Consider the following 26,355-nt stretch of genomic DNA (forward strand, 5'->3'; position numbering starts at 1 on the left):
TTTCATTCTGGACAATGTTGAAAACTCAGCTCTTCTAAAATCAATTCTATCTTCCATTGTGGATATATGCTCCTCTTTCTGGGGGAGAGGGGGCGGTCTAGAAATTTAATAAATTATTATTATTATTTCTATCTAAGTGCATATTGCATCCTTGCAGCCGATATAATGTATAAAATTAAAATACCATGATTCTTTTCCACTTGTTTAGTTACAATTCCTAAAAGAAAAGCTTTAGTTCTAGTTTTATATTCATTTTCAAAATTTTCTGAACCAAAATGCATATCTGATAAGTTCTTATAAATTCACCAAAGATAATACAAAGTACCTTCAGATTGATTGCCAACATGTATTTGAAATTTCCTTATACATCTTCCATAGTTTAGCAGAACTTAAAATACCATTGATACATCATTGTATACAAAATTTCTTTCAAATTATAATTCACTGTAAATCTCAAAACCTCAGTTTCCTATTGATCAAACATAATACTAAATCTCTTTTTGCCCATTTAACTATACAATATGTGTGTGCATGTATGTATGTACATATGTATATTATATTATATATAATATAATGCATAATACTTTTTCAAAGACATCTTTCAATCTAGTTCTTTTTCACTAATTTAAATCTTTCGTACAACCGTATAAACTAGTAGCAAATATAACCGTCTTTTTCCAATTCATCTCTTAATTTTAAGTCTAAACTGCATTTCACCAAAAAACAATTGATAAAGTTAAGTCAGCTTGGGTTGTTGGCTGTCATTTCACTTCTAAAAAAGGCTTCTTGATGTGATACCCACAAAAGCATTTTAGGAAGTAACTTCCTTTTGTATCTGTTCCAGATTGTCAGTATGACACATCTAACAAAATAATTCTTTAACACTAAGGTAGCTTTCAATCTCTGATACCTTAAGCAGCCATGCCACCTAAATCTCAATTCATGGTCTTCTAATTCCAATAGCCCCCCCCCAAAGTTACCCACTCTTTCACCTGCACCAAAAAACATACTTCAAAATATAAGTTTAAACCAGGTTAACCCACCACTTTCTTTAGCATCTTAAAACAATTTATATTTGTTATTAACCTTGAAGCCAGCTATGTGGGCATCACTTCTAATGTCTCTATTTAAGATTCCAAAAATTAAAATAAGTAACAGTGGTAGTGGAGTTAGCTGTGATGGCAAAATGGACTGATTTAATTGGAGATAATAGTATGATTAGATTTCCTGAGGCATGATCAGACTTCCTACAGGAAAAAGTGAAAAATACTTTGACTTTGGGATTTCAGGATTAGATTAGATCATCTAAATATTGTGAATTGTTAAAATATATAGCAATGATCTACCCGTAGTTAATATGTTTTTATGTTAGTTAAACTAAGAATATGAATATTTTTGTAATATTAATTAATAATATTTTAAAGATCTTTAGCAATTGATATTTACCTCAACTTAGACAGAGGCTGCTCTTTTTATCATCCTCTCTGCACTGAAAAAAGTCAGCAGTCATTTCTTTTATGATATATTTGTTTTATGGGGGTTTTATTAGTTTTTAACCTTTTTCTTTTATCACTTTGCCTTCTCCCTTTTAGTTTGTATTCTTTTTAAAAGTTAATAAAGTTATATATTAAAAAAAAACCTCAGCTCTTCCATATTCTATTTCTTTATTGACCAGAGCTATCTGAATTTGAATGTAGCAGTAACTGATGATTTTTTGCTGTTCTGCTATTCCATTTTGTTACAGGTAATCCTTGTTTAGTGACTGCTTCTTTCAGCACCATTACAACAGTGATGAAAAGACAACAATACTCACATTTATAAGTTTCTCAGATCTGTACAGCAAAGGAATGCTGAAGGAAGATTGTAAGCACAGTCGTGGTTTTACTTCTAACAACTGAAATGCCAGTCTCAGCTGTGATGACTGAATGAGGATTTATTCAGTTTTAACTTTTACAATTTGTATTTCATTTGTTCTTATGTTAGATGTTTTATTGTTGCTGTTGTTTTCTAGCATGGGCATCTTATTGTGGAATTTTGTAATATAATGTTAACTGCTGGCAGTCCTATCATATTGGGTAGCTACTTTACTCATTCAGTAGGCCTGTGTGAGGCAACCTAGATTTGTTTCAGTGAAGTGTGCCATACAGTAACGGTGATAGGATTCTTTTCACTGAAACAAAGAACCTATAATGAAGCACTCTGCCTACCTTGAAAACTCCCCATATATATCTATGGTTTGGATAAGTACAGCTGGGGAGTGTGGAGAGGAGAGCATTGCCTTGCAGCTGTCTTCCCTCCACATTCTTCTGCAGCATTCCTCCAAGACAGAAGCAGCTCAGGTGCAGATGTTGCCAACATGCTGAAGCCTCTTCAGGTTTTCACAAGTGCTAGAGGATGCTGTGTTTTTCTGCCTTTGGGCAATGGAGCAAAGCAAACAAACATGGCCTCTTTTCTCCTTGCTCTTCGAAATGAAGCAGCCATGATACTTTATAAGACATCTCCAAAAGAATGTTGTGTTCAACCTTCATTAAGTGAAACATTCAAATATGTGCACGGTCTTTATGTTTGTCTAAATTACTCACATTTAGCAAGAATTCAGGATCTAAAGCTTTAACAGAAATGCAGGCTTATGGAGTTCTCAATCATTCAGGTCATGGTTGTCCCAAAGATGCTTTTTCCCAAAATGCAATGGGACTTTCTTGGATTTTTTTGTCTTTGAAAACATTTCACTTTTCCTCCAAGAAGTTTCTTCAGTTCTGGAAGATGCAGATGTTACCAACATGCTGAAGCCTCTTCAGGTTTTCACAAGTGCTAGAGGATGCTGTGTTTTTCTGCCTTTGGGCAATGGAGCAAAGCAAACAAGAATTTATATTCTTTGCAGTCTGCTTGTAGTTAGCACTCTGAGAGTGGTTGGGGCCACTTGGGGGTTAATCTGTGTCCCTAGAGTCACTTGAATCAGAGTGCAAATGGGTTTGGAACCTGTTCTGACCCAGCCTTAGCAATGAGAAACTGGTTACTCACAAGTAAAACAAACCCCCTTTTTTCCTTAAAACAGGACACGAACAGTCTTTATTCACATTGGATACAGAACCAAAAATAATTCGGCACAAATGAAAGTCTTTTCCTTACGCGCATCTGGGATAGGTCCCATATGTTCCTCCTCCTCCTCACTCAGCTCAGGCCCAGGAGACAGCTGCCTTTTCACCTGGGGGTGGGCAGAAGGCCCCTGCTCTGCCTCTGATTCTGTTTCCTCATCAGAGCCTTCTAAAGGCTCCGAAGCTGGCCCAGACTCCCCCTCCTTCTCATCTGCCTCTACTGCTAGCTCTGCCAGCAGCCCATGGGCTATGACAGAACCTTCTTGGGAATGCTGAAAGGGCTGTGTTGTAAATAGGAGATGGGTGGTGTTGTGCGCTTTCCCCTCTGTTCAGCGAGGGCTGTTCAATTTTAACACAGAGGGCCCCTTTGAACCCACTTTCAAACCAGTGGTCCACTCTGTCCAGAATGTGAACATTTTTTTCCTTAAATGCACTATCGATACATGTTCATGTTGATTAATAGGCACTCCTCCATACTCACGGCATATCCAAGGATTCATGAGTGATGGATTTTGTGGAAGATATAAACAGCATGAACAAAGTATTTCATCTCCTCTCAAATTCCGTAACACTTCAGGATCAAATAAAATACTTTTTCTGGACTTCTAAAATAAATCCAAGGATGTCCTAACACAAATGTACAGGTAATTTGCGACTCACAACCATTTGTTTAGTTAGTGTTCTAAGTTACAATAGTACTGAAGTGACATGACCAGCACTTATACTTACGACTGTCATAACATCCCCATTGTCATGTGATCATGTGGGCAGTTGATAACTGGCATCTTGAGGACATTCGATCACATTTATGACCTTCGTAGTCAGCTTCCAATAAGCAAAGTCAATGAGGTGAAACTGGATTTTTTAAGCGATTGCATGATTTGCTTAACAAACTTGGCAAAAAAGTGCTAAAATTTGGTGCAGTTCACTTAATAACCACCTTGCTTAGCAATGGAAATTTTAGTCCTAATTATAGTTGTAAGTTAATGACTACCTGTAACTTCCTCAAGCAATTAAGTAGGGGTTCCTGAACTTCCGATTTGCTGGTAGGGTCATTTTTTCGCGCTCCGGAGACTTCAGGGAAGCCTCCTGAAGCCTCCGGGGTGGGGGAGGCTGTTTTCACTCTCCCCAGGCTGCTAGAAAGCCCCTAGAACCTGGGGAAGGACAAAAAAAGGGTCCATCTCGTGTAGGGAAGCCTCCAGAGGGTGAAAAACGGCCGAAAAAGAAGGCCGATGTGCCTTCCACATGTGCACTGGAGCTGACAGGGCAACGCCTCACATGCACTAACCAATGACTCCGCATGCCACCTGTGGCACATGTGCCATAGGTTCGCCATCACGGTCCTATGACTTTCACTCCCTCATGCCAGAAACTGGTTTGCGCAAACAAGTCAAGCCCCATGCGCGGGATGCAGGCAGCACATGAAACCACCCTCCCTCCAGTCTGTGGAAAAATCTCTCTCCATGGAACCAGGGCCCAAAAGTTGGGGGCAGCTGTGCTAGAATACATCAGATAATAGTCTGTTAAAAGGCAAGAAATGCAGAAAATAAGAGATATACAAAAAATGTATCACAGTCTAACAATTGGAAGAATCCCAATTCTGACCTCCTGTACAAAAAAAGGTAGCAGGAATGCAAAAACTACAGGAGGATTAATATGTTAAGTTTGTTACAGTGTCAAGATGAAGATAAGCCATTTTCCTCTCTTATTTTGCATTGATCAGACTGTGCCTAAAATTTGCGTTTTGCTCAGTGCTACATTTTATGAAAAATATTGACAAACTGGACCATGTCCAGATGAGAACGAAGATTATAAGATACTAAGAAAGAAAGGCTTATAAGGAATACTTGCAGGCAATACATCATACATTTAGCCTGGGAAAAAGGAAGATTATGGGAGGATTTAATGGACTCAGCAGAATATATGAAGACTTTGAAATTATAGCCTCCCATGGGAAAGTTTTGTTGATTGGAAAATAAACAGATGATAAGAGGGGACTCTGAAGGTTGACTAGAAAGAACCAGAGATAGCTAAGGATTGTAATTAAAAGAGGAGAGCTCTTGATATAAAAGGGCAATATTATCTGACTATTTGGGAACAATGTACTCAGAAATTAGAAAACTGTATGCTACTGTAACAGAGGATAAACTCCAGATGTGTTAGACTTCAAAATATCTATCAGCCCTAGATTATGAACAGTATAAACACTTGGAGGCAGGCAAAGAATGGAAACCTTAGTCATGTTTTTTAAAGATTTAAGAAAATATTATTTAATTATAATCGGTTACTGAGAGGGACTTGTAATTGTGAGGCCAGCTATGTGAGAATAATCACATACTATCCCTATAAGATACATGTATCTGGCAAACTAGTATAACTGTGTGTGTGTGATCAAGTATTAGTTTTTTGTTAATGCGGCATATTGTTCTCATTTCCTCCCCATAATATTCTTTAAAATGCTATTCTCAGTTCACCTCCTTTGAATGGTGGAAAACTAGATTGCTATACTTTGGCAATCAGTGTATTATTAAAGGGGAAGAGGTTAAATATAAACTTTGTTAACCAAAGATTTGCTTTACATTTATCACACAGCCACCGTGGAAATTAAAAACTGACTTTAGACAAAATGCCATAAAATGCATGATTGAGAAAATTATAAGCACCTCTTATCAAATAACACAACATAACATTGTAAATTGTCATTTACCAGACAAGGAAACTCCTCCGTGTTTGAGATCTGCTTCTGTTTAATCAAGCTTTCTTTAATGAAATGTATTCAAATGCTCTGACCACATTTTGAAGATCCTTCTCTAATTGCTTACATTCATTTTCAAGTAGACAAAGAAAACATTCAGAGATTTTAAATTATTGCCTAATATGGCACCTTGAGATGAATAGGAAATTATATTCTTTAAATTATATGGTAAAAAGAAAACTAGGATCATGGTATCAAACCCCCTAGCTTTGAAAAAGTTGCATAATGCTCAAAGAACTGAAATTCAGCTTTATATAGCTGTACAGTGGCACAATTAAGAAAAAAAGGAAATAGCCAATAAGGATAATAGATGAAGAAATTGATTTATACCCCTTTGCAGACTTTTGGAACATAAAAAGAATTGCCAGATACATTTGGGGAACTAAGTATTATCTTGATCTTCATTTAATGAACGTTTTTCAATAAATTCATCCAGTAAATTCTTTCCTCTTTGCTCCGTATCTATGATCAATACTTATTTGAAGTAATTATATATTTTAAAAATCCTCACAAAAACAAATTAAAGCAACAATGGAAAGGGCCCTGGATAACTAAATCACACATTTTCAAATCTCAGGGAATCAGAATAAAGTTAATTTTCAGTTGTCCTTGTGACAGACTAAAATAGTTAATCCGTATAATAGTTTGAAGAGTTTACAGATTGTACTTCATATAGCATTATCTTGTACTTCATTTAACATTATCAAATGAATGGAGTAGCTAGACTGATGTATGGTTTGAAGTGGGATGGGATGAGGAGGAAAAAAGAGGACTGAACAGACCTCCCAGGAACCATTTTTAAAAATTGAGACTTAACAGCATCATGGAAAAAGAGATTGCTGAACAAACAGATATCAAAAGGTTTTAACAAATGTAATAGGGCTTTTTTTACATTACAATAGTTCATTGAAAAAAACTACTGTTAGTTCATCTTTCGTGTAATCTGCATAATCACATTGTCTTTAGCTCCCTTCCCAGACCTCCATTTAAATCCTTCATCATCCAAGCCACTTTATGCATCTGGTCAAGTGAGCTGCAGTTCACAAAAGCTTGGGCCTTTTTATGTCTATCAGAAAAGGTGCTGCCAGACTCATTTTGATTTTCTACTCCCTGAAGAAAAAGTAGCCATACTGAAGGAGAAGATGGAACACCCATAGAAGAACCAACAATTCTGAGATAAATGAATATACTTACGTATATTTGTATTGAAGATGTTTCTATTCAAAGTTTGATAAACTAGGCAAAGTTTCATTGTCTCGGAAATGGAAAACACCTTACTATTTTTATCACAGTGGTTATTTGCAAGTGGACTTCCATGGATAAAAATAGTAACAGTGGAAACAGCCAGCAGCATTCCTCCTTTATGTCAAGCAGAGGCACACTTGGAAAGGAGTATCTCATCTTCAGAGACTCTTGTTAAATCTTCAGAATGAGAATTTGTAAGATACTATATCTGGTTTATAACAGTATTTGCTTGCTGTAGAATACTTGTTCCCTAATTTCATTAAACTCTAAGACAGTGATGGCTAATCTTTTTGTCCTCATGTGCCAAAAGTACGTGCACACGTACGACAGAGCGCACACATGTACTCACACCGCCCTGAGTCCCTTGGTGGAGAGGGTGCGGCATATAAAAATGATTAATAAATAAATAAATAAATAAACACGCATAATGCAATGTGTGTGCAAACCTATGCCCCGTCCCCCTCCACATGTGTGTGTGACCCCCCCAAGCCCCATTTTGGGCCTAGCAGGCCTCCCTGAAGCCTCCTGGGACCAAAAAGAGGGTGCAGGGGTGTGCCCCCCATGCTCCCCCCCACGCATGCACACACATCTCCCACATGTGTGGCAGAGACCTGAAAATCAAATGGCTGGCAGGAGGCACGCACACATGCGTGGTGGACTGAGCTGGTTGATGGCTCGCAGAGAGGGCTCCACATGCGTTTGCCATCATCATACGTTTGCCATCATGGCTCTAAGAGCAGTTCAGATCAACAAATAGCCCCTGGCCCTGTAACACAGTTACTACACTGAGGGTTCTGTCCACATTGAGCTATGGGAGGATTTGGGACAATCATTCCTTTTCATCCAGCTTATCTCACAAGGATATTATTATGGGGAAAATTAAACAACGGACACTCAGTACAGGTTCTCTTCGACTAATGAACACAATTGAGCCCAAAATTTATGTTGCTAAGTAAGACATTTGTTAAGTGAGTGTTGCCCCATTTTACGACCTTTCTTGCCATAGCTTTTAAGTGAATTACTTGCAGTTGTTAAGTTAGTGGCATGGTTGTTACATGAATGTGGCTTCCTCATTGACTTTGCTTGTCAGAAGGTCATGAAAGGTGACCACATGCTCCCAGGACACAGCAACCACCATAAAATATGCGTCAGTTGCCAAGGGTCTGAATTTTGATCACATGACCATAAGGATGCTGCAATGGTTGTAAGTTAAGTCACCTTTTTTAAAGTGCCGTTGTAACTTTGAATGGTCACTAAGCCCACTGTTGTATTTCAAGGTCTATCTGTATGCTACTTTGAGCTCCTGGAGGAAAGCAAACAAATCTAACCAATACAAATAAACTAACATTTAATGGTCAGTTACTACCCTTAAAAGACATGTTTCCAATAGTTATCGACCACAACAGTTTTGCTTTTTTGTTATTTGTGGCAGATTATTTTGTTAAATAAAGCATTTATTATTCCCTTTAAAGTTAATACTCTATTGTAAATACCCTATCCTAGCTGGAATCTTCTCTATTCTGATGTTTGTAGTAAAATGAAGGTGACAAAGGTAAAATTGAAAGACTAGGTGTTCCAGATATAAAAATCAAGAAACATATAAAATCATTTCGATATTGTTAAGGCAACATATGTTTAAATTCTAACAAATGAACTAAAGCTATAAGCTTATTTCCATCTCCAAGGGAATTCTGGGCTTTGTTGCTACAAATTCCCTTACTTACTGTATGTTCTACTCAAGGGTTTTGAAGAATGCACCATTATAAGAAAGGACAGTAAATAATATTTTATGTGTATGAGGAAAGGAACTGTCCCTTTGGCATAATGCTCCACTATGTGACCAACATCTTCCAACATGTGAAAGAACCACAACGTATCATGGCCTTGCTAATATGCCAACCACAGATACGAAGTTCAGCATTCTTTGCCCTGTTTCCATTAACTAACCAAGCAAGCAATATTTTTTTTTAAAAAAAGAAAAACCAAAGGCACAGCGGTAGCAAGGTTTTATTTCTGCACAGAATCATCTTACCACATATGTAGGCCACAGACATTTTGGAAAAAAGATCGAAATATAAAATTTGGATGTTAGAGAAAATCAAATTTTCACCGCAAAATTTAACTATAAAAAAAGTTCTCTTGTCTTATAACAGAATTTATACAAAAATGCTAGGTGATTTCTTCAAAACCACTTATCATTTTTAACAACAATATATTAGAAGGATTATAAGAATGATTTTCCATCTATCTACCCTTTTTTTAATGGCAAAAATGAAGATCCCAGACATTTCACTCTTTATCAACCCTAGTTGTTCACAACATCCTGCTTCACCTCAAGCAAAATTTCAAATGGCTAACTGGAGAAAATATACCCTAATCTACCCAATCTTATTATTTGTAAATAAATCTTACTGTGTTGTTGAATATTTACTTCCATGTAACAGAAGTCCCTTATCTGCTGTATCTGCAGTACTCAGAAACTTCCATTAATAAATGTTAATTTATTTTGCTTTGCTGTGTATCTTAATCTACATGTTTCTTGCTCTACACAACAATTTCTTATATAAAATAAACATTTACACTGGTTTATTATACTGGATATCAATTGAACATGTACATTTTAATGTATTTATTTGAAGCATTTCATTGTTCAATTTAAAAAACTACAGTGATTACAATAACAGTTGTGAATAAAAATTACTAAAAATAAGTTTTAAAAAACCTATTGAAGGACAGCATTAAACTCTTTAATCAAGACCCAATAAATCCAAAGTAAAAGAATATGATATTCCAGTTCCAAATTTAGATATCATTACTCAGAATGGTCTAGAGGTGCTTAGGTAACATCTAATATTAAAACATGGGCAAAATTTTATCAAATATAGTCCTTCAATAGTATCAATTTCATCTGATTCTTAACCATCTCAAAGGGATCATAGACCATGGCACAAGGACAATTCCTGATAATATAAAATATAGAAGAAGAAAGGATTTGTCTTTGAATGATTAAAGTCATAACTCATGGAGACAGTTGTTCTAATTTGTATTACATACAAAAACAAATCTAACATAACCCTGATATAAAATTTAATTTGATACAAAAGTTAATTTAATCATGGCAAATTATAATTAAATTATTGAAACAAAAATTTGTACTAAAACTTCCTATCTATCATCAGACAGGATATCAAAGACAAAGATTATTGGTAGCTAACAGAAAATGCCTAATGTTCATTTGATATTTGTAGTTGAAAACAGTCTCATCATTAGGAGATCAGAGATCACCCTAAGTCATGGTTCATTTAAGTCATTGCATTATGATTTAGCCCAATGTATGAACCAAATGTTAAAAATATTAAAATGTTCAAAATAGCAATATAAGATTCGTCAGAGTGGCTAATTCTTGCTAACTATTGCAAGCCTTCATTCAACCATCCTCCAAAGCATCATGCAGCAATTTGCAGAATTTCTAACTAATACAGCTAAAAAGAGGATATAGTTTTCTCTTCCCGATATCACGTACAAACCCATGAACAGTTCCAGAGTACATTTGGAAAGTTCCAACAAGAAACGTTCTGATAAAGGACATGTAAACCTTATGCTGGTACTCACACATAAATATACAGTAGGTGTGCTATCTAATTAATACTAAACATCCGTATAGCAGGCCTACTTTAATTCATTTGCACCCATCAAAACACTTCCTTAATCTTTTGTAATTATTTAACTGCCCCTGATTTGCTGAGTTGCACTCTACAGAGGCTTCCTCTACCAGCTTCTGTAGTAATAAGGATTTATTACAGTTATACTGACAGCCTTTTATCTACTCAGGATGAACAATACTAGCACAAAGGAGAGCCATTAGCAGCTACTATACCAGCCACTGTCATTACAACTGCAATTCTATATCAAATTATTTGGAAGTGATTTCTGAAATCAATAAGACTTACTTCTGAGTCTAAGTGAATAGCTTTTCTTACAAAAGTTATGAATTTTTAAAAAGAATATTCATAGGCTGTGTTTAGTTTTTTAAAATATTTCATTTAAATTATTAACATTGTTACTCACCTTTTATTGTTTAAACTGGAACAGAATTTGGTCAAAGGTGCATGAATATAAGCAGACTTCCAATGCTTAAACTGAATAGATTGCAACAGTCAGTCTAAATTACGATTATATTAACTTTAGTTGATTCTTCCCATTTCTTTTCCCAATTGTGAGAAATTCTAATAGAAAGTGATTCATGACATAAAATGTTCCTAACATTATTATTTCTCTTCCATTAAGCAATAACTTTGAAAAAAGCTTGGCTTACTGTAATAGTCTATATAATTGCTTGAATTACACAGCCCTGTATAATGAAATATAAGAAACAATTCTATATTTATACAGCTTGTTCCACAACAAGAGAAGCTTAACAGTGTATTATACTCTGATTATTATTCCCCCTTTTTTGCTAACACTGTAATTTACCTAATCTTGAATAACTTCAATATACTGTAATACATAATTCAAGTATTCCATTTTCTTTTACAAAATGCAACTCTTATACATTTCACTATATAATAGTGAAATTTAAGGAGTAATCCATGTTGAATTAATGGTTCTCCTTTTGATCTCCAGGTGTGTTTGAGTGAATCCAACTATTGTAGCTTGATATGGGCTCATGACTTAATATTTCTATGAACTCAGATAAGTGTGGTTTAATCAATAAACCATAATTAAATAAACTATACTTGGAATGTTGTGTGAATTCAACAAATGTTCAATATAACCTCTTATTAAAATGTGTTCAAATTTTTGAAAACTATTTAAAAAATATGTAGAGAAATAGATTCTTGCATTTCTCATTTATATAGAAGGTGATAGGAATATCTACTTAGCGTATGTTTGTTTTATTGTTTGGAATTTTGGTAAGAAATCTGATACTCTACAATAAACTTGCCAGCATGACTGTCACCTATCAATATGGTTGACATCAAATATAATTAAAGCACATTCAAGTAAGATACTTAGTAAAAAAAAGATATTCAGTAAAAGGTATTAGTACTTTTGTGTGCTAATCTCTTATATTCATAAGGGACTTTCTTGGAAGGACAAAAAATGCTGGCATTTACTTATACTTCCTATAAGGAGCTGAAGTGAAATAATACAGATTAATATTACAGTATGTGTAGTAGTTGAATAGATTATGGATATTGTTGAAAATTAAAAAAATAGAAGCATGATGGCATAAATATCTTAGTTTTTCATTATTATGTATTACTTGATTTCTAATTTCAGTCTAATTTCAGTATGTTCAGTCTAAAATATTATCTTCTATCCTTTTAGAGAGGATAGAAGACAGTAAGAAATAGCTGTTTTCTATTCCTGTTTATGTGAAAAAATCGAAGAATGTCTATCATAGGGACACAATGGCTGTCTTTTAGCAGCATGCTGACACAAGAAAATCATAGAACTATGTGGTTTATTTGTGCATTCTCCAGTAGTAGGCAAATTTCCATAACCTTATTGTAAACACTATGTAAGATTTGCCAAGATCAGCACAATAAGCAGGCTCATGCTTTGTGTGCAAAACCAAAAGCGACTTACTTCTTCTTTAGCATTTACATTTCTTTTCCTGAACTTCTGAATCTAACTTCATGCTTTTGACTGATTTTTTCTCTCTTATACGATTAAAATCTACCACTTCTAATCCTAAAATAAGATTCTGTTTATATATGATAGCTTGAAAAAAAAAGAAAAAAATTAAGTACCCGTTTCTTCATTTTTAGTCATCCATCCATCCATAAATCCCATTTATATAACCATCCATCTCATGAATGTAATTCTGGGAAGAATATAATAAAAATGGACCATCAAAACTATACATTAAAAACCATTGCATAATAAAAACATTAATAGTAGTTCAATGGACTAACAGAGAGCATCTTTGTTATTATGTACAATATAGCCATCTCACGAGTTCTCCGTCTCCCTGAGATCCCCAAACTGTGGAGATAACCATGTTTTAAGTGACGTCCAGAAACCTGGCAGAAATGTGGCTAATGTCACTTTACCTTGGATGCAAGATCCATGACTAAATATTAATTCGCAAGGCAATGCATGGCAACATCAACTAAATTAAAACAGAATGCAGATTTGTTACAGCAAATTTATTATGCACCTCTTGGCAAAGTTTCAGGGATACCAAGATGTATTTTAGTTGACCTTCCTTACAAACAGGCAGTTTACTATACCTGTGGAGTAGCAAAACAATGAAATGTAGGTTGTGGAAATAGATAACAATAAGAGACTGAACAGCCATTTGTCTGGAATGGTATAGGGCAGGGGTGTCAAACTGGTAGCCCGCAGGCTGAATGCTCTAATCACCCTTGAAGTGTTCTCAGCTTTAAACTGGATTGTTTTCAACTAATACCACCGCCCCTGTTAATGGTTGGAGTGGTGCATCATGAACACAAGGTAACCTTCCCAACTCAAAGCAACTGTTTTGAATTCAAGACAACACTTTTCAGTCCTGAAATCTTTCCATTTGATTTAATATGAAAATATTCTGAAAACAACTCACATTCTGTTTATATTCTAGCCAAAGAAAAACAGACTTTCCAAATAAAGCATTTTAAAAGTTAAAATCAGATTAACTTCCGTTGGTTTAGACTTTATGCTAAACTAAATTTACGTAGGGTTTCTTAAACAAAAATTGGCTAGGTTCAACACCGCTTAAAAATCACATTGTTTATACAACTCATTAGAGGCAGCAAAGCACATGATATGCTAATACAATATGCAAATCACCCAGTGGAACCTCCCATCTAACTCCCATTTTGCAAATTATATTTGTCCTAATGGAGGGATGCTCAACTTTCCTCTGCAGTGCAAAAAAATAATTTAATGACGAATAACTCTCTTGTAAGTTGTTTGAATTTTTCAGTGGTAATACAACTTATTTCTCATCTTTAAAAATGCTTATTTTCTGGGCAGAATTAAGACTTTGGAGGGCAATAATGCCCTGTAATTGAAACTGACTCAAATATTATCAGATTTAACATTTCAATACGGTCTGGAGCCAATGCCGATAATTAAAATTTCAAAATAGTAAAATGAATTTCTAAAATGAGTTTGCCCTATATTAATGTGTTTAGTGGTACAGTACAGGTGAATTAAAATATATAGACATAAACCAAATGTTATGTTCTAACTAGCTAAAAAGCACATAACTTATTCAGAAAAAACTGCATTCACTCAGGATTCCTGTCCTGTAGTCTTTATTGTGGTGGCACAATGGTTAGAATGCAATATTGCAGGCTAATTCTGCTGACTGCCAGAAGTTCAATTCTCACTCAAGGTTGACTCAGCTTTCCATCCTTCGGAAGTCGGTAAAATGAGGACCCAGATGGTTAGGGCCAATATGCTGACTCTGTAAACTGCTTAGAGAGGGCTGTAAAGCACTGTGAAGTGGTATATAAGACTAAGTGCCATAACTATTGCTATTTCTTTCTTTTTTTTAGAAATAAGAATTTTTTATCATTGTTAAATACAGTGCTAATTTTTCAAAGTACCTGAACTGTTGCAGAGTGCAAACAAGATCCAAAGTATAAATTTTCCATCAAAACTTTTGTTTTTTTCCCCTTTGAAACATTATTTCCCTGAGCTCAATTGGCATTGACCTTGTTGGTCTTTTGGAAGGGCTAAGACATGGTTTTGCTACCTGGTCTGGGGTGGGACCAGTAATGGATACTGGATGGAGCCTGCAACATGGTTGTAATGCTAGCATAATAGGTGTGCTCTTCATGAAAATTATAGTTTCATAGTTTTGCATGATTTTTAATTAATTTTGCTTTTTGTTGCTGTTTTTATTTTGTTGTATTCTTTTGTGTATTGTCCAAAATCAGATGGGTGAGATGGGTGACTATATAAATTCACCAAATAAATAAATATGGTAATAAAATCAAAATCAAATGTACCATTTATTTTAAATAAATTTCCTTTTTAAGAAACTTGTGAATTGTTGGGTGGCATGGGTATTTATGGTATAATAAAGCTAAGGTTAATGTAGATCTTAAAAATCACTTTGTTAGATATGCCAAATTCAGGCCTGGAAGCCATCTTTTGCATTGGGCCTTCAGGCCTGCCACATTCAATGTTTTGGGAAAATGGGAGGGGGATTATATGGAGTATGGAGATATATAGTCTAAATAGCATTCCTTTCTCAGACAGTCAAGGACATCTTGCCCTGCATCTGGAGTGATGTGACTGGGAGGCATCTCCAGTTGGGACAGTTCCTGATTGGGCCATGTGATGGACATGTGGATGATGGGCAGGGGCTTGGATTTTCACTTGGGTGGGAAAAACCTGGAAGCTTTCAGATTTGAGTTTTCCCAAATGTGCCAATATGACATCTCTAATAAAATGGAACTTTGAGGAATTTCAAGCCTCTGAGTCTTGTTTCGTGGGGCGTGTTACTTGGAACTCTGACACCAAATAGATATAAACTCAGGTTGTGCCCCAAAATAGCTTAGTGGCTCTTAGCACAAGAAGCATTTTATGGGGGAGAAATGATAAGTAAATATAAATGCTAACTTAATGTGACATATATTCCTTAATAGAATTCTGTAAAGGAGAATGCAATACTGTAAAATCAAACGAAGATTTGGCAACAAGAGGATGCACTTGTCAATAGGTTTGCTATGCGCATTTATTAGAAAAAAAATAAAAGAAATAAAAGAATTTTTTGTTTTTTCCATTATAAGACTGAATTTGAAATAGAACTATCTACAAATGATGAACATATTATTGTTGAAAAGTATATAGACTTTTACTGAAATTTGAAAAAGAAGAACGAGAAATTTGAAAAAGAAGAACGAGAAATTTGAAAAAGAAGAATGAGAACAATATAAGATGGGCTAAAAATGGGTATTTTGATTACAAATGGAACATTGGTAGAATATATGGTTAAAGCAATTGAAATTTATATTACAGTGTTAAAGAGAATATTTATAAAACGACACCAGAAAAATTGTCTAGACTGTATAAAGGTCATTCCAATTTATGTTGCAAATGCAAACAAAAAGGGACTATTTTCTTTATTCTAAATATTTAGTTTTTAATCTTTCTTTTAAAGAACTTTAATAAACACACACACACACACACACACACACACACACACACACGAATTGTAATTAAAGACAGATTATATCTACCAGCTACACACTACAGATCCCTGAACATTCTACTTTACATACTAAAAACAGTTGTAACAAATGCATAAAAGCAAGACTACACAATAGGAAGTCCTTCATTCAAAGTATCACTTAACCATGACCTCATTAAGTTGCTTTAGGCGTTACTCCCATTCTTAGCCAACACTATTATCCTGAAATAGTACTGGCCTCTTTTCCAGGGGTATGAAAATGTACAGAGCTAATGAATGGGAAGTGATTTAGGTAGAGTATGGGAAATCTCAAATCTGTAAATGAGAATAGGCTCTTCAAAGATCTCACCTACTTCTCTGGGACTTTCTTCTTTGTTTCTGTGCTGTTGGGGGTAGGGTGGGGGTGCTGTTGGGCTTCTCCTTTACAAGAAAAGGAGAGCCTCTGGGGGCCCAATTTAGATTGGGAAACTGGATAGGAAGGAATTGTATTACACAAGCACCAATAATCAATAGGCTAAGGACCACTGTAAAAATAGATTGAGTCATCAGCATTTAATATAGTCATAACCCATTCATTGAAATCAGTGGGCTTAAAGTAGCTAAAACTACATTGGAATTTTACCTATATATATAAAACCAGAAGTTATGTAACTAATTTTGAACCGAGATAATTGCTCATTATTCTCCATTAAACCCAAATATACCTCTCTAATTTAAAACTGTAGAGGCAAATCAGGGGAAACATTGCTTTTAAAAATAGTACACTGTTTCCTCCCCACTCTACAATGCCATTATAGCCAACTGCTTGGTGAAAAGGATCACTGAAAAAGACTTGGGGGAAAAAATCAGTGAAAGCTATTGGAGAAAGGCAAAAGAATAAAACCCTGTTTCCTTCTGCAAAGCAAGGCTATGTCTATCTGCATAGGAAGACTCTCAAAAGAGTGAAGAGAAGCAGCTCCAGACCCTAGTACCAACTGTACTGGATTCTCTTCCCACCTATAAGCCCTCCAATGTAAGCCAAACTTGTAGAAAGCCAATATTATTTATATTATAGGATATTTGATAACCAGGCATTGCCCTGGTATTTATTTATTGGGGGAAAATGTCCCCGAGGGGTGTTAGGGATGTCTTACTCCCCACAGTATTTTTTCCAGAGAGTAAGTCATCTATGTACCAAGTTTGGTTGAAATTGCTCTAGGAGTTCCAGAGTTATGCTAGAACATACACACACAAACACACACACACACACGTGTGTATGTATGCATGCATATGTGTCTGTAGAAAGAAAAGAGAATAGAATAGAATAGAATAGAATAGAATAGAATAGAATAGAATAGAATAGAATAGAAAGATTATTGTAATAGAATCTTGCAAGACTGAATGCGGTTCCCTACCCCTCCCTTTATTTTCATGATACCTATGGAGAGTCATGTCTGAGATGCTTTTTTAAAATTACATTTCTGCCCAGGGCTCAGATTTCTTTTATCCAACTGTTGTCTTGGTTGCTGTTCTTCTGGCTAGGGAATTCTGGGAGTTGGAGTCCCCACATCTTACAGTTGCCAAGATTGACAAACACTGCCCTCAAGTAAGAGAAAAATGGCCTCAGCTAATATTTGACAGGCTCAATTTACATCAACTGCCAATAAATAACATCCCCCTTCCAGAAAAAAAGATCACTTTGTTCAGCTAAAAAATGGTTGTTCAACTTTGGTATGAGGAAAGAATAAGAGCTGTTGAACAAACTTTGATTGTATAATTGCATTTTACCTGTAGCATCATTTATCTTTTCCTCTGATATCACTAACACCAAGTACAAAAACACCTAGGCAAATTATCATTCTGTGGCTGCCTCTCTGATTGAGCCAAGGCACAATTTTCAAAAATTTCTCCAAAACTCACTCAAATCAAGTATGCAAGGATAAACATCAATTACGAAGTATTTTGAACTTAGTCAGGTTTTTATGACCACTCAGGAAGTGATTTGAGCTTGAAAGCTCTGTTTCAAAAACCAGTCAGTCCTGACCTTGAAGCTTTCATTTTGGACACTGCTGCTTCAGTGTAAGATAGAGTAATGAAATCTTCCTGAATGCTTCAGATACTCTTATTATTATATTGTGCTTTTAAAATAACAAATACAATGCAAAAGAAAGAGAAATCCAAAACAGAAGTGGATTTTTAGAAAGGAAAAAAAGACAAATGCACAGTTCTTAATTATGTCTACTATATATAAAGGTCATGGATTCAAATGCTACACTGTAAGTGAAAATGAAACAGAAACTGTTGTGAAATTGTTCTTTTCCAGGTAACTTTCTCAGTATTTGTAATGAAGGATTAATTATCCACAATCTGCAAGCAATGAAACAAAATAGCCAGAATTGTAATCACTTTATAAATAATAACTGGTTAATCTCATAAAAAGAAAAGGGGCCTCTTTATGTTTTATTCACATACTATAATCAGTTTCACAGAGAGTGAATATTAATTCACTGCACATAAGAATCAATGTTGCACAGTTAAGCACAACATTTATGGTTAAGTCCAGCTATTATATAAAATATATTCATCATTCATTATGTTGTCAGCAATTGTTTAATTACTTTTCATGGTTAGTGCTTACAGAGTAGTTCTATACCACCAATGTAGCCCATGCTTCAGCTGAGAAGAAAGTCAATAAAATGATGAGCGGATCATGATCGGAATTGATTTAACAGAGTTCTTACTGATGTACTTTCTATATTAGCTTCCTCTGCTAAACAACTGATCCAGGCTATTCAGCCCTGGAGACAATTTGAGTTGGGAGCTCAAGTTTTAAACACTAAGGTTCTTCCTTGTGAATTAACAGGTACTTTTGGATCACTTGATAGTCTCAAGACACTCAAGATACATTTATGTAATGGGCAGCTGAGCTTGGAAACTGTTAGCTCACTCCTGTCCAGCCTCAGCCCTTAAAACCTGTATTATTTTACCTCTTGCCCCAAACCATGACAAATATCCTTGGAAAAAGAAACTAATATACTTGGGTTTCTTTTTGTTTTTAATCCTTATACTTCATTGCATCACTGAAAAAGCCTCAGTATGTAATATCAGTACATTAATATTGTAGACAAATAAACAAATAAATATAAATATTGAAAATACAAAGTAAGCTAACATTTTCTGTTATGTTCCAGAATCATATAGGAAACCTGGCTTCATTCTAAACACTGAAAAAAAACCAATACAAAAAATAGAAAATACATTTAATGTAGCATTTTAAAGAAACATCCAAGAAGTTGATTTTCAGTTCATCACTGCTTAAACAGTAAAATGTGCAAGAAATAAGTGGGTTGCAGAACACTTTTACTACAGTTAGTATAGTTGGCATTGTGTACTCCTTGTGACAATATTAGCAAGGGAAAAATGTATTAGAAATCACTGATCATTAAAGTTCAAGGACCAGCATTGAAATAATTAGGGAAGTATTTAGAATTACAATCATCATCCAGTCCAACTAGACAATATTTATTTATTTATTAAATTTGTTTGTCACCGATCTGATCTAGACTTTGGGCAACTTGCAAACAGCAAAACCACTAAACATCAAAAGGGATAAAACAATAAATTATAACAATAATATTGCATCATTATACATAGAGATCTTTCACCAAAATTGACAAATAAACTATATGTTTTTAAAAGAAAGCTGGAGAAAGAATTGGTGCAAATGAGGGTAATAGATTTTGATATTTAAGTTGGATTTCATCATTTTCCTGAAGACTGAAGTGTCTTTAACTTGTAGGTTCAACAGGAAAACCTCATCTACCTAACAAATCTTACACCAAGAATCAGAAGAAGAACCACACCACAGGGTGCTTACAGATTAAATGAGTGAAAGGCTAATAAGCAATCTGGTACAAAGATGACAAATGACCCCAGCATAACCTTGCAGCAATGAAACAATGGATAATCTGGTCAGATTTCAGAAGCTTAGATTTTTATGCCTCAAAGAGAATTTGTGCTATTCCTTTAAACACCTCTTTTAAGAATAAAGTCCTGAGAAAATGGAAGTGACCCAGCGAGTTTATTAAGAGATCTGATTAGCATAATGTTCCTTTAAACACTCATGCTTCACCCCTTACTATTGGCAGACCACAGTCAAATACAGTCCTTTACAATAAACCCTATTAATTTGGGGTACAATAGGCATATCAAAAGAAATCATTTTGTTATAATGATTAATAATCTGGCATGTAAGGAAATGGATTGTATCTAATTATGCTTGACTGTCAAAAGGATGAACAACACTGTAAGATTATTCTTCTGCCTCCCCACTCCTCAGACCTTAGAAGACTAGGGGATGGCTCCAGGAAAGACATCAAAGAGAAAGGGAAACTCCTGCTGTCAAGCAAATTTCTGCTTAGGTGATATTAGGTATAGTTCCTTTTTGAAAAATGAAGTTCCATGTGAGAAAGTCAGTAGATTTCATCAAAATATCCTCAGATTGTTTTAAAGTTGATAAGTAGTCAGAAATGCTATTATACAAGTAGCTATCCAAGAAATGTTTATAAAGGTTTTTTTCCCCAATTGATTTGTTCTATTCATTCATTCTCCAGATCAACATCAGGGAATAGTTCCTGAATTCAGAATAGTTACTCCTCTCCATAAGTTAGAGCAACTGTTCCCATTGCTCCTGGTAGAATATTTTGCCATAGCCTTTTCTCTAATATGATGAAATGAAATAAATTATAAAGTATTACATTTCTGTGATAAATCTTGCTCTGCCTGTAGTTGGTCCACATTCAAATGAGATTCCCAGTCAACATTTCTTCTAAAATAAATTGTTAAAAGTATTTCTTGTAAATTTTTAATTTAAGAAATGGGTCTAACATTAAATTCTCAACACCATGTGTGTAAGGGTCCTTGAACTTTCCACATTATGATGTAAATATTGCAGATGTATTCTGGAACATAATTCACTTTGCTTCTTTCAAGCTCTTTGATACAATCAATCCAATAAATTTCAATAAGGAAAAAAGGGGGTTAATGGTTATATTGAAACAAAATGCTGCATTGATATAATTATTTTATTACAGAGATCATGTGGTGCTTAGTTTCAGTGTGAATAAATGATTAATTTTAAAATAAAACAATGAAGTTACAACTCAACATATTTAATGATGGAGTTAGTTTATGACCATATGATAAGAAATTAGAAAAATATGCTAAATATCTCTTTAAATAGGAATGCTGGCCTAACATTTTCTCACTGAATATTTTGCATAGATGTCCGGAGCTGCTAAAATAGGGTGTGTGTGTGTGTGTGTGTGTGTGTGTGTGTGTGTGTGAAAATGTAGTTGTCCTTTAGGGAAGATGGGATACTCCTTTTCAGCTACTATTATGTAGCTTTACATTAAAACAAATCTTTAGAGAGAGGTACAGATTTGCTATATAGATATCAATGTTTACAAATGGCCTTTATTGAATATTAATGTGAACGCTCATGTTTTATTGCAAAAATTTAGTTGGTTCACAGCAACGTTTACTATTCTAAGAAGAATCCAGCCAAAGACAAGTCTTCAAGAAGAAAAATGCTAGCATAGTTAGTTTTCCAATTGAAATAGGTCAGATTTATGTGTTAATCTGTGAATTGTCAGTAATAAATAACTTCCCAATAACTTCCTAAAAATGAATTATCTCCATAGAGATGAATTCTTATTCAATAACTATTTAACTAACTCCTCCTATTCTGAGGAAAGTCACTCTATCCTTAATCCACAAAATTTACTCTTTAAATTGGAGACAGGAATACTGAACCATAGCAAGGTCTACAGCTCTGTGCTTTCATCCATACTGAAGAAATAATTAAAATGTTTCACGACTATTTGCAATGAAGATATTAAAAATGGAGACAGAATCGTTCCAGCAGCTTCATACATTTTAAATAGGATAGAGCCTTAAAATCACTAGAAAATACTATTTTGGTTGAAATTGGTAATTGCTCTATTCTACTAAATTAAGACTCTTTAAATGAAACCCAGATTTCTATTGACCATAGGTTGCACATTAATTTGTGTTGCTTTTATTTTTATAGCTATAGGTCATATTCACAACTGATGTGACTCTACACACTCGAAGTCACATCGAACTTAGCTGTGGAAAGAGGACAGAAGCAACTTACCAGCTTACTACTATGGTCATTCTGAGGTGGGCTAGAGATCTGTCTTTGAGTAGATCTGGTATCTGATATTTGAGTAGATCATTTCCCTGCAGCCTACACTCTGTAGCGTTGGACCTTTCCCTCATTTTTTCTCTCTGCTTAACTGTAGACAGATAATCTACATGGAGTAGTTGCTATGCAATTTTTATTTGGAGCAGCTTTCTAAAAAGTTTATTAAAATGTATCTCAATATAATATGTAAAGCATGTGGAAGCTTACTGATGTGTGACAAACCTGAAGGCACTGGAACTAATGGAGCTTATTGCTGGGATATCTGTCCCTTTTCAGCCACAACTGTCTCTAATTTGTTGTCTTTCCTGCATTCCCCTCCTCCCCAGACAGAATCTCACTGAAACGGGAATTGTGAATACAATCATCGTATGTACCATAGTAGTTCACATATGTAGGTTAAATGGCTGTGTGTACCTCTTTTATCAAGCAAAGAGGTAAAGACTATAATTTTAATAGGGTTTATTGCAATGCATGTTTTGGAGATGTCATTGACTGTAGCATAAATCAATATTAAATACTTTATAGAGGAAGCACATTTTCAGAAGATGGTCCTTAAGGCTTTTCTGTGGATGTTATCCTAATTACAAGTGCAAGCTTATTACAGTTTCTCTCTTCAATTATTTACAGTGCAAAAAGATAAGAAAAGACTGCACTAGCCATATTAAAATATGTATGCAGTTTCTTTACTGTTACCGTAATGGCATACAAAAATGAATCGGAAAAACATTCTTGTGCAAAAAAGTGGTTTTGTTTACCTGTATTTTTTAATTAATTATTCATAATGTAGCATGTTGGCAATTGTGTGTGTGTATTTTCAAATGACATATAGGCTTCTAGTTTGCACTGCCATGTAGGAGCTTGTGTATATACCACCCATACATGAAAGTAAGTCCCACTGATATTAAATCACGTCATTATGCATTTGAATTATTGTATTACTGAAACTGAAACATTATCAATCCTTATAAAATTTATCAACCATCATTTCAAAATTCAAAAGGTCAAAATTCAAAAGGTCATATATTTTATACACGAGTCTACTTTTGGTGGAAATGTTATGGTTCACAACTTGATTTGGAGCAATCCAATTTCAGATGCATTTGTCAAGTTCAAAATGAAAATGTCTCCTTACTACAAAGGACACTAAGTAAGAGGAATCCATGGTTCTCAAAACGAAAAGCTAAGAACCCTCTAAGGGGAAACCCACAATTGCTAGAGGAGCTCTTGAATACTCTCTACTCCCAACAACCATAAACTCAGCACTCTTGCCACTCATAATTGCTTCATTTGTAATTCATATACACATGGAAGAAAGCTTTGGTTGTAATTCTCACAATCAAGATAATTCATAGATAATGATGCACCTTAAATTGGAATGTAGCTGATGTAGCCATGTGATTCATCAGATTAATATAATGAACAGTACTGAATGTTCTGCTTCCAGATGACTATAGTAGGTAGGTAGGTAGGTAGGTAGGTAGGTAGGTAGGTAGGTAGGTAGGTAAGTAGGCAGGTCAGTCAGTAGGTAGATAGGTAGGCAGATGATAGAAAGATAGATAATTTATAGAGCATTTTAACATTTACTGATGACCCTAAGATTTGAATAAACATATTTTTAAAAAAGCTGTGATAGTGAATCTTCATTTCCAGTGCTGTATTAATGCAATACAAGAACAAGAATAGACTACACATGTCACATATTGTGTGCACGCATGTTTCACGCAGCGCTGTTCACTGGAGAACACTTAGATATCAAATATTCCAGACAGAGAATGCAATCTCCCTGCATTTGCCAGATTTGCAGCATGATTTGCCAGAGCAGCTACACTGATCAGTTTTGGACATTCCACATGCATCCACAGACACATACCAGAGATGTCAAAGATCTTGGGAAAAATTAATGTATCAACCTCCACTTCGTTTTTCTTTTCAGTAATGCGGAGAAAGCAAAATGTATGGCAGAGACTCTGGCAACCAATTTAATTTTAGACAGGCCAGTTAAACGTTACCTTTTCCAAAAGCAGATTTTGAAATTTGCTGAATAAAATATTCTGGGATCTAGATTGTCTACATAGATGCTTTCAAAAAAATATTTTTGTTTTAATTATTTGTACTTTCATTGTCTTGTTCAAGATGGAAGATTTTTCTATTTAAAATAAAACGCAGGGTTTCTTCGGGAAATGTATGTGTGTATGTGCATATGTAAGTATTATCTCTCCTAATCCAACTAGTTCCCGAGTTTAAAGTAGTTTCCTGGTTAGTCGAAAGTTATGGTAAGAGAGAAAAAGCAGTAAATTGGGGATACGGGATGATAAAACTTAATCCTGTTATTTCTGCTCAGAATACAAAACCTATGGGGAAGGAAAAGGGAAGGTTTCATTACATTCCCAGAGCCAACAAAATGCCTATCAGGACACTGATCTCTATTTAACCCTGGGGAGGGGAGGAGAGGAGCAACTGGGATATGCATCAGAAGGAGGGGAGAAAAAATCGAATTACCTTCGGGCGTAGGAAGAAAGTGGGGGGGAGGGTAAGAAAGAGTAGGGGAGGCAGTTGAGGAAAGGGGTCAAGAGTCAGAGAAAAGGGAATGGCTGGGAGGTGACCGTGGGGACATCAGTCTGAGGAAGGTGAAGGATGCTCTCAAGACCCCGGCGCTTCCGCTCGAAAGCCTGCTACATTTCTTTTCTTTCTTTCCTTCCCTAGCACACACACACACACACGCACACACAATCACGTACATCCTAAAAGGGAACAGGCGAGGCAGAGTCAGGCTGCCGGCGCTATGTGCGCGCCCCCCCCCAACGGGGAGCGCGCCTGTAACCCGATGCCACCCTAAGAGCCCCCTCCTCCCCGCCCCAGGAAACCCCCTCCCCCCCAATCCTCCTTTCCTCTTCCTCCGAAGCTATAGTTAGCAAGACTGCAAAGTGTAGCCCAGCCCAGCCCTGCCCTGCCCGCCCCCGGTGCCCTTCTCTGGCAAGAAAAAGAAGGCGAAAGACCCTGCCCGGCGACCGCACCATACCTTCGCCTGCAGATACTGGGGGTAGTAGTAGGTGGTGTACTGGGGGTACATCTGCTGTTTCCACACTTTGCCCATGAAGCTGGAATAAGGGAGCCCGCAGCGCAGGGATGAGGGAGGGCACTTGACCAGAGGGAGGGGGTGGGGGGGAGAGTGGAAAGCGATGGCGAAAGGGAGGGGGCTCGCGCTCCTTCCCCTCCCCGCACGCGCCTGCTCGCTGGCTCCCTCGCGCTCTTCCCCCTCCTCGGGCTTCTTTCTTCCCGACGGCGACGGTCTGGGTGCGCTCCCACTTTCTCCGCCGAGCCCAATCCTCCTTTCCTGTCCTTCTTCCGACCCTCGGAAGGCGGCAGCTGCGGTGGGAGCAGCGGCAAGAGAAGGGAGCTGCAGAGGGCACCAAGGACAAGAGCGCTCGCTCGCCCTCTCCCTCTCTGCCCGGGGACTCGCGCGGGCACGAGCGCGCGCCCGCTGCAAGAGTTTTTTCTCTCCGAACGCCCCCCCCCTCACGAGAGAGGGAGTAGAGCCCGGTCGGTTCCCAGCGCCGCCAAGGGAAGCGGTCAAGACAAGTGCGAACTGCGGATGCGGCAAAGGACTCCTTGCCAACCGAAGGGGCGAAAGGAAAGCGGGAGGCGGGCTGGGGAGGGAAAAGAGAGATGGGAGAGCAGAACGGCTGAGGGAAGGAAGGAGGGATTGAGAAGCAGGCCAGGGAGGGGGAGAAAGGGGAGCGGCGCGGGCGAGGAGGAGCGGGGCGGCGCTTCGATCCCTAGTCTGGGCTCCGCGGGTGGGATGGGCTTCTCCTACGAGAGGGGAGTCGGGGGGAAGCCGCTGCGGCAAACACGGGGAGAGCAGATCCAAGCAGGAAGGCGGCGAATACTTCGGCGGGGAGAG

General features: G+C 36.4%; 1 protein-coding gene across 2 annotated transcripts in view; it reads right to left on the reverse strand.

Annotated features, from left to right (window-relative positions):
• RBMS1 (RNA binding motif single stranded interacting protein 1) overlaps positions 1-26,155 on the reverse strand; it is a 157,293-nt gene extending 131,138 nt beyond the window's left edge. Inside the window, exon 1 of one of the 2 annotated variants that reach the window (XM_081937044.1) lies at positions 25,474-26,155. In XM_081937044.1, the coding sequence (XP_081793170.1) occupies positions 25,474-25,548 (75 nt within the window). In that variant the 5' untranslated portion in view covers positions 25,549-26,155. The remainder of the gene's footprint in view (positions 1-25,473) is intronic. The other variant, XM_081937043.1, reaches the window with a different exon arrangement.
• Between the last annotated feature and the right edge of the window lie 200 nt (positions 26,156-26,355).

This window comes from Natrix helvetica (assembly GCF_964273705.1).
Source record: "Natrix helvetica genome assembly, chromosome: 1".
In the NCBI taxonomy this organism is placed as follows: Eukaryota; Metazoa; Chordata; class Lepidosauria; order Squamata; family Natricidae; genus Natrix; species Natrix helvetica.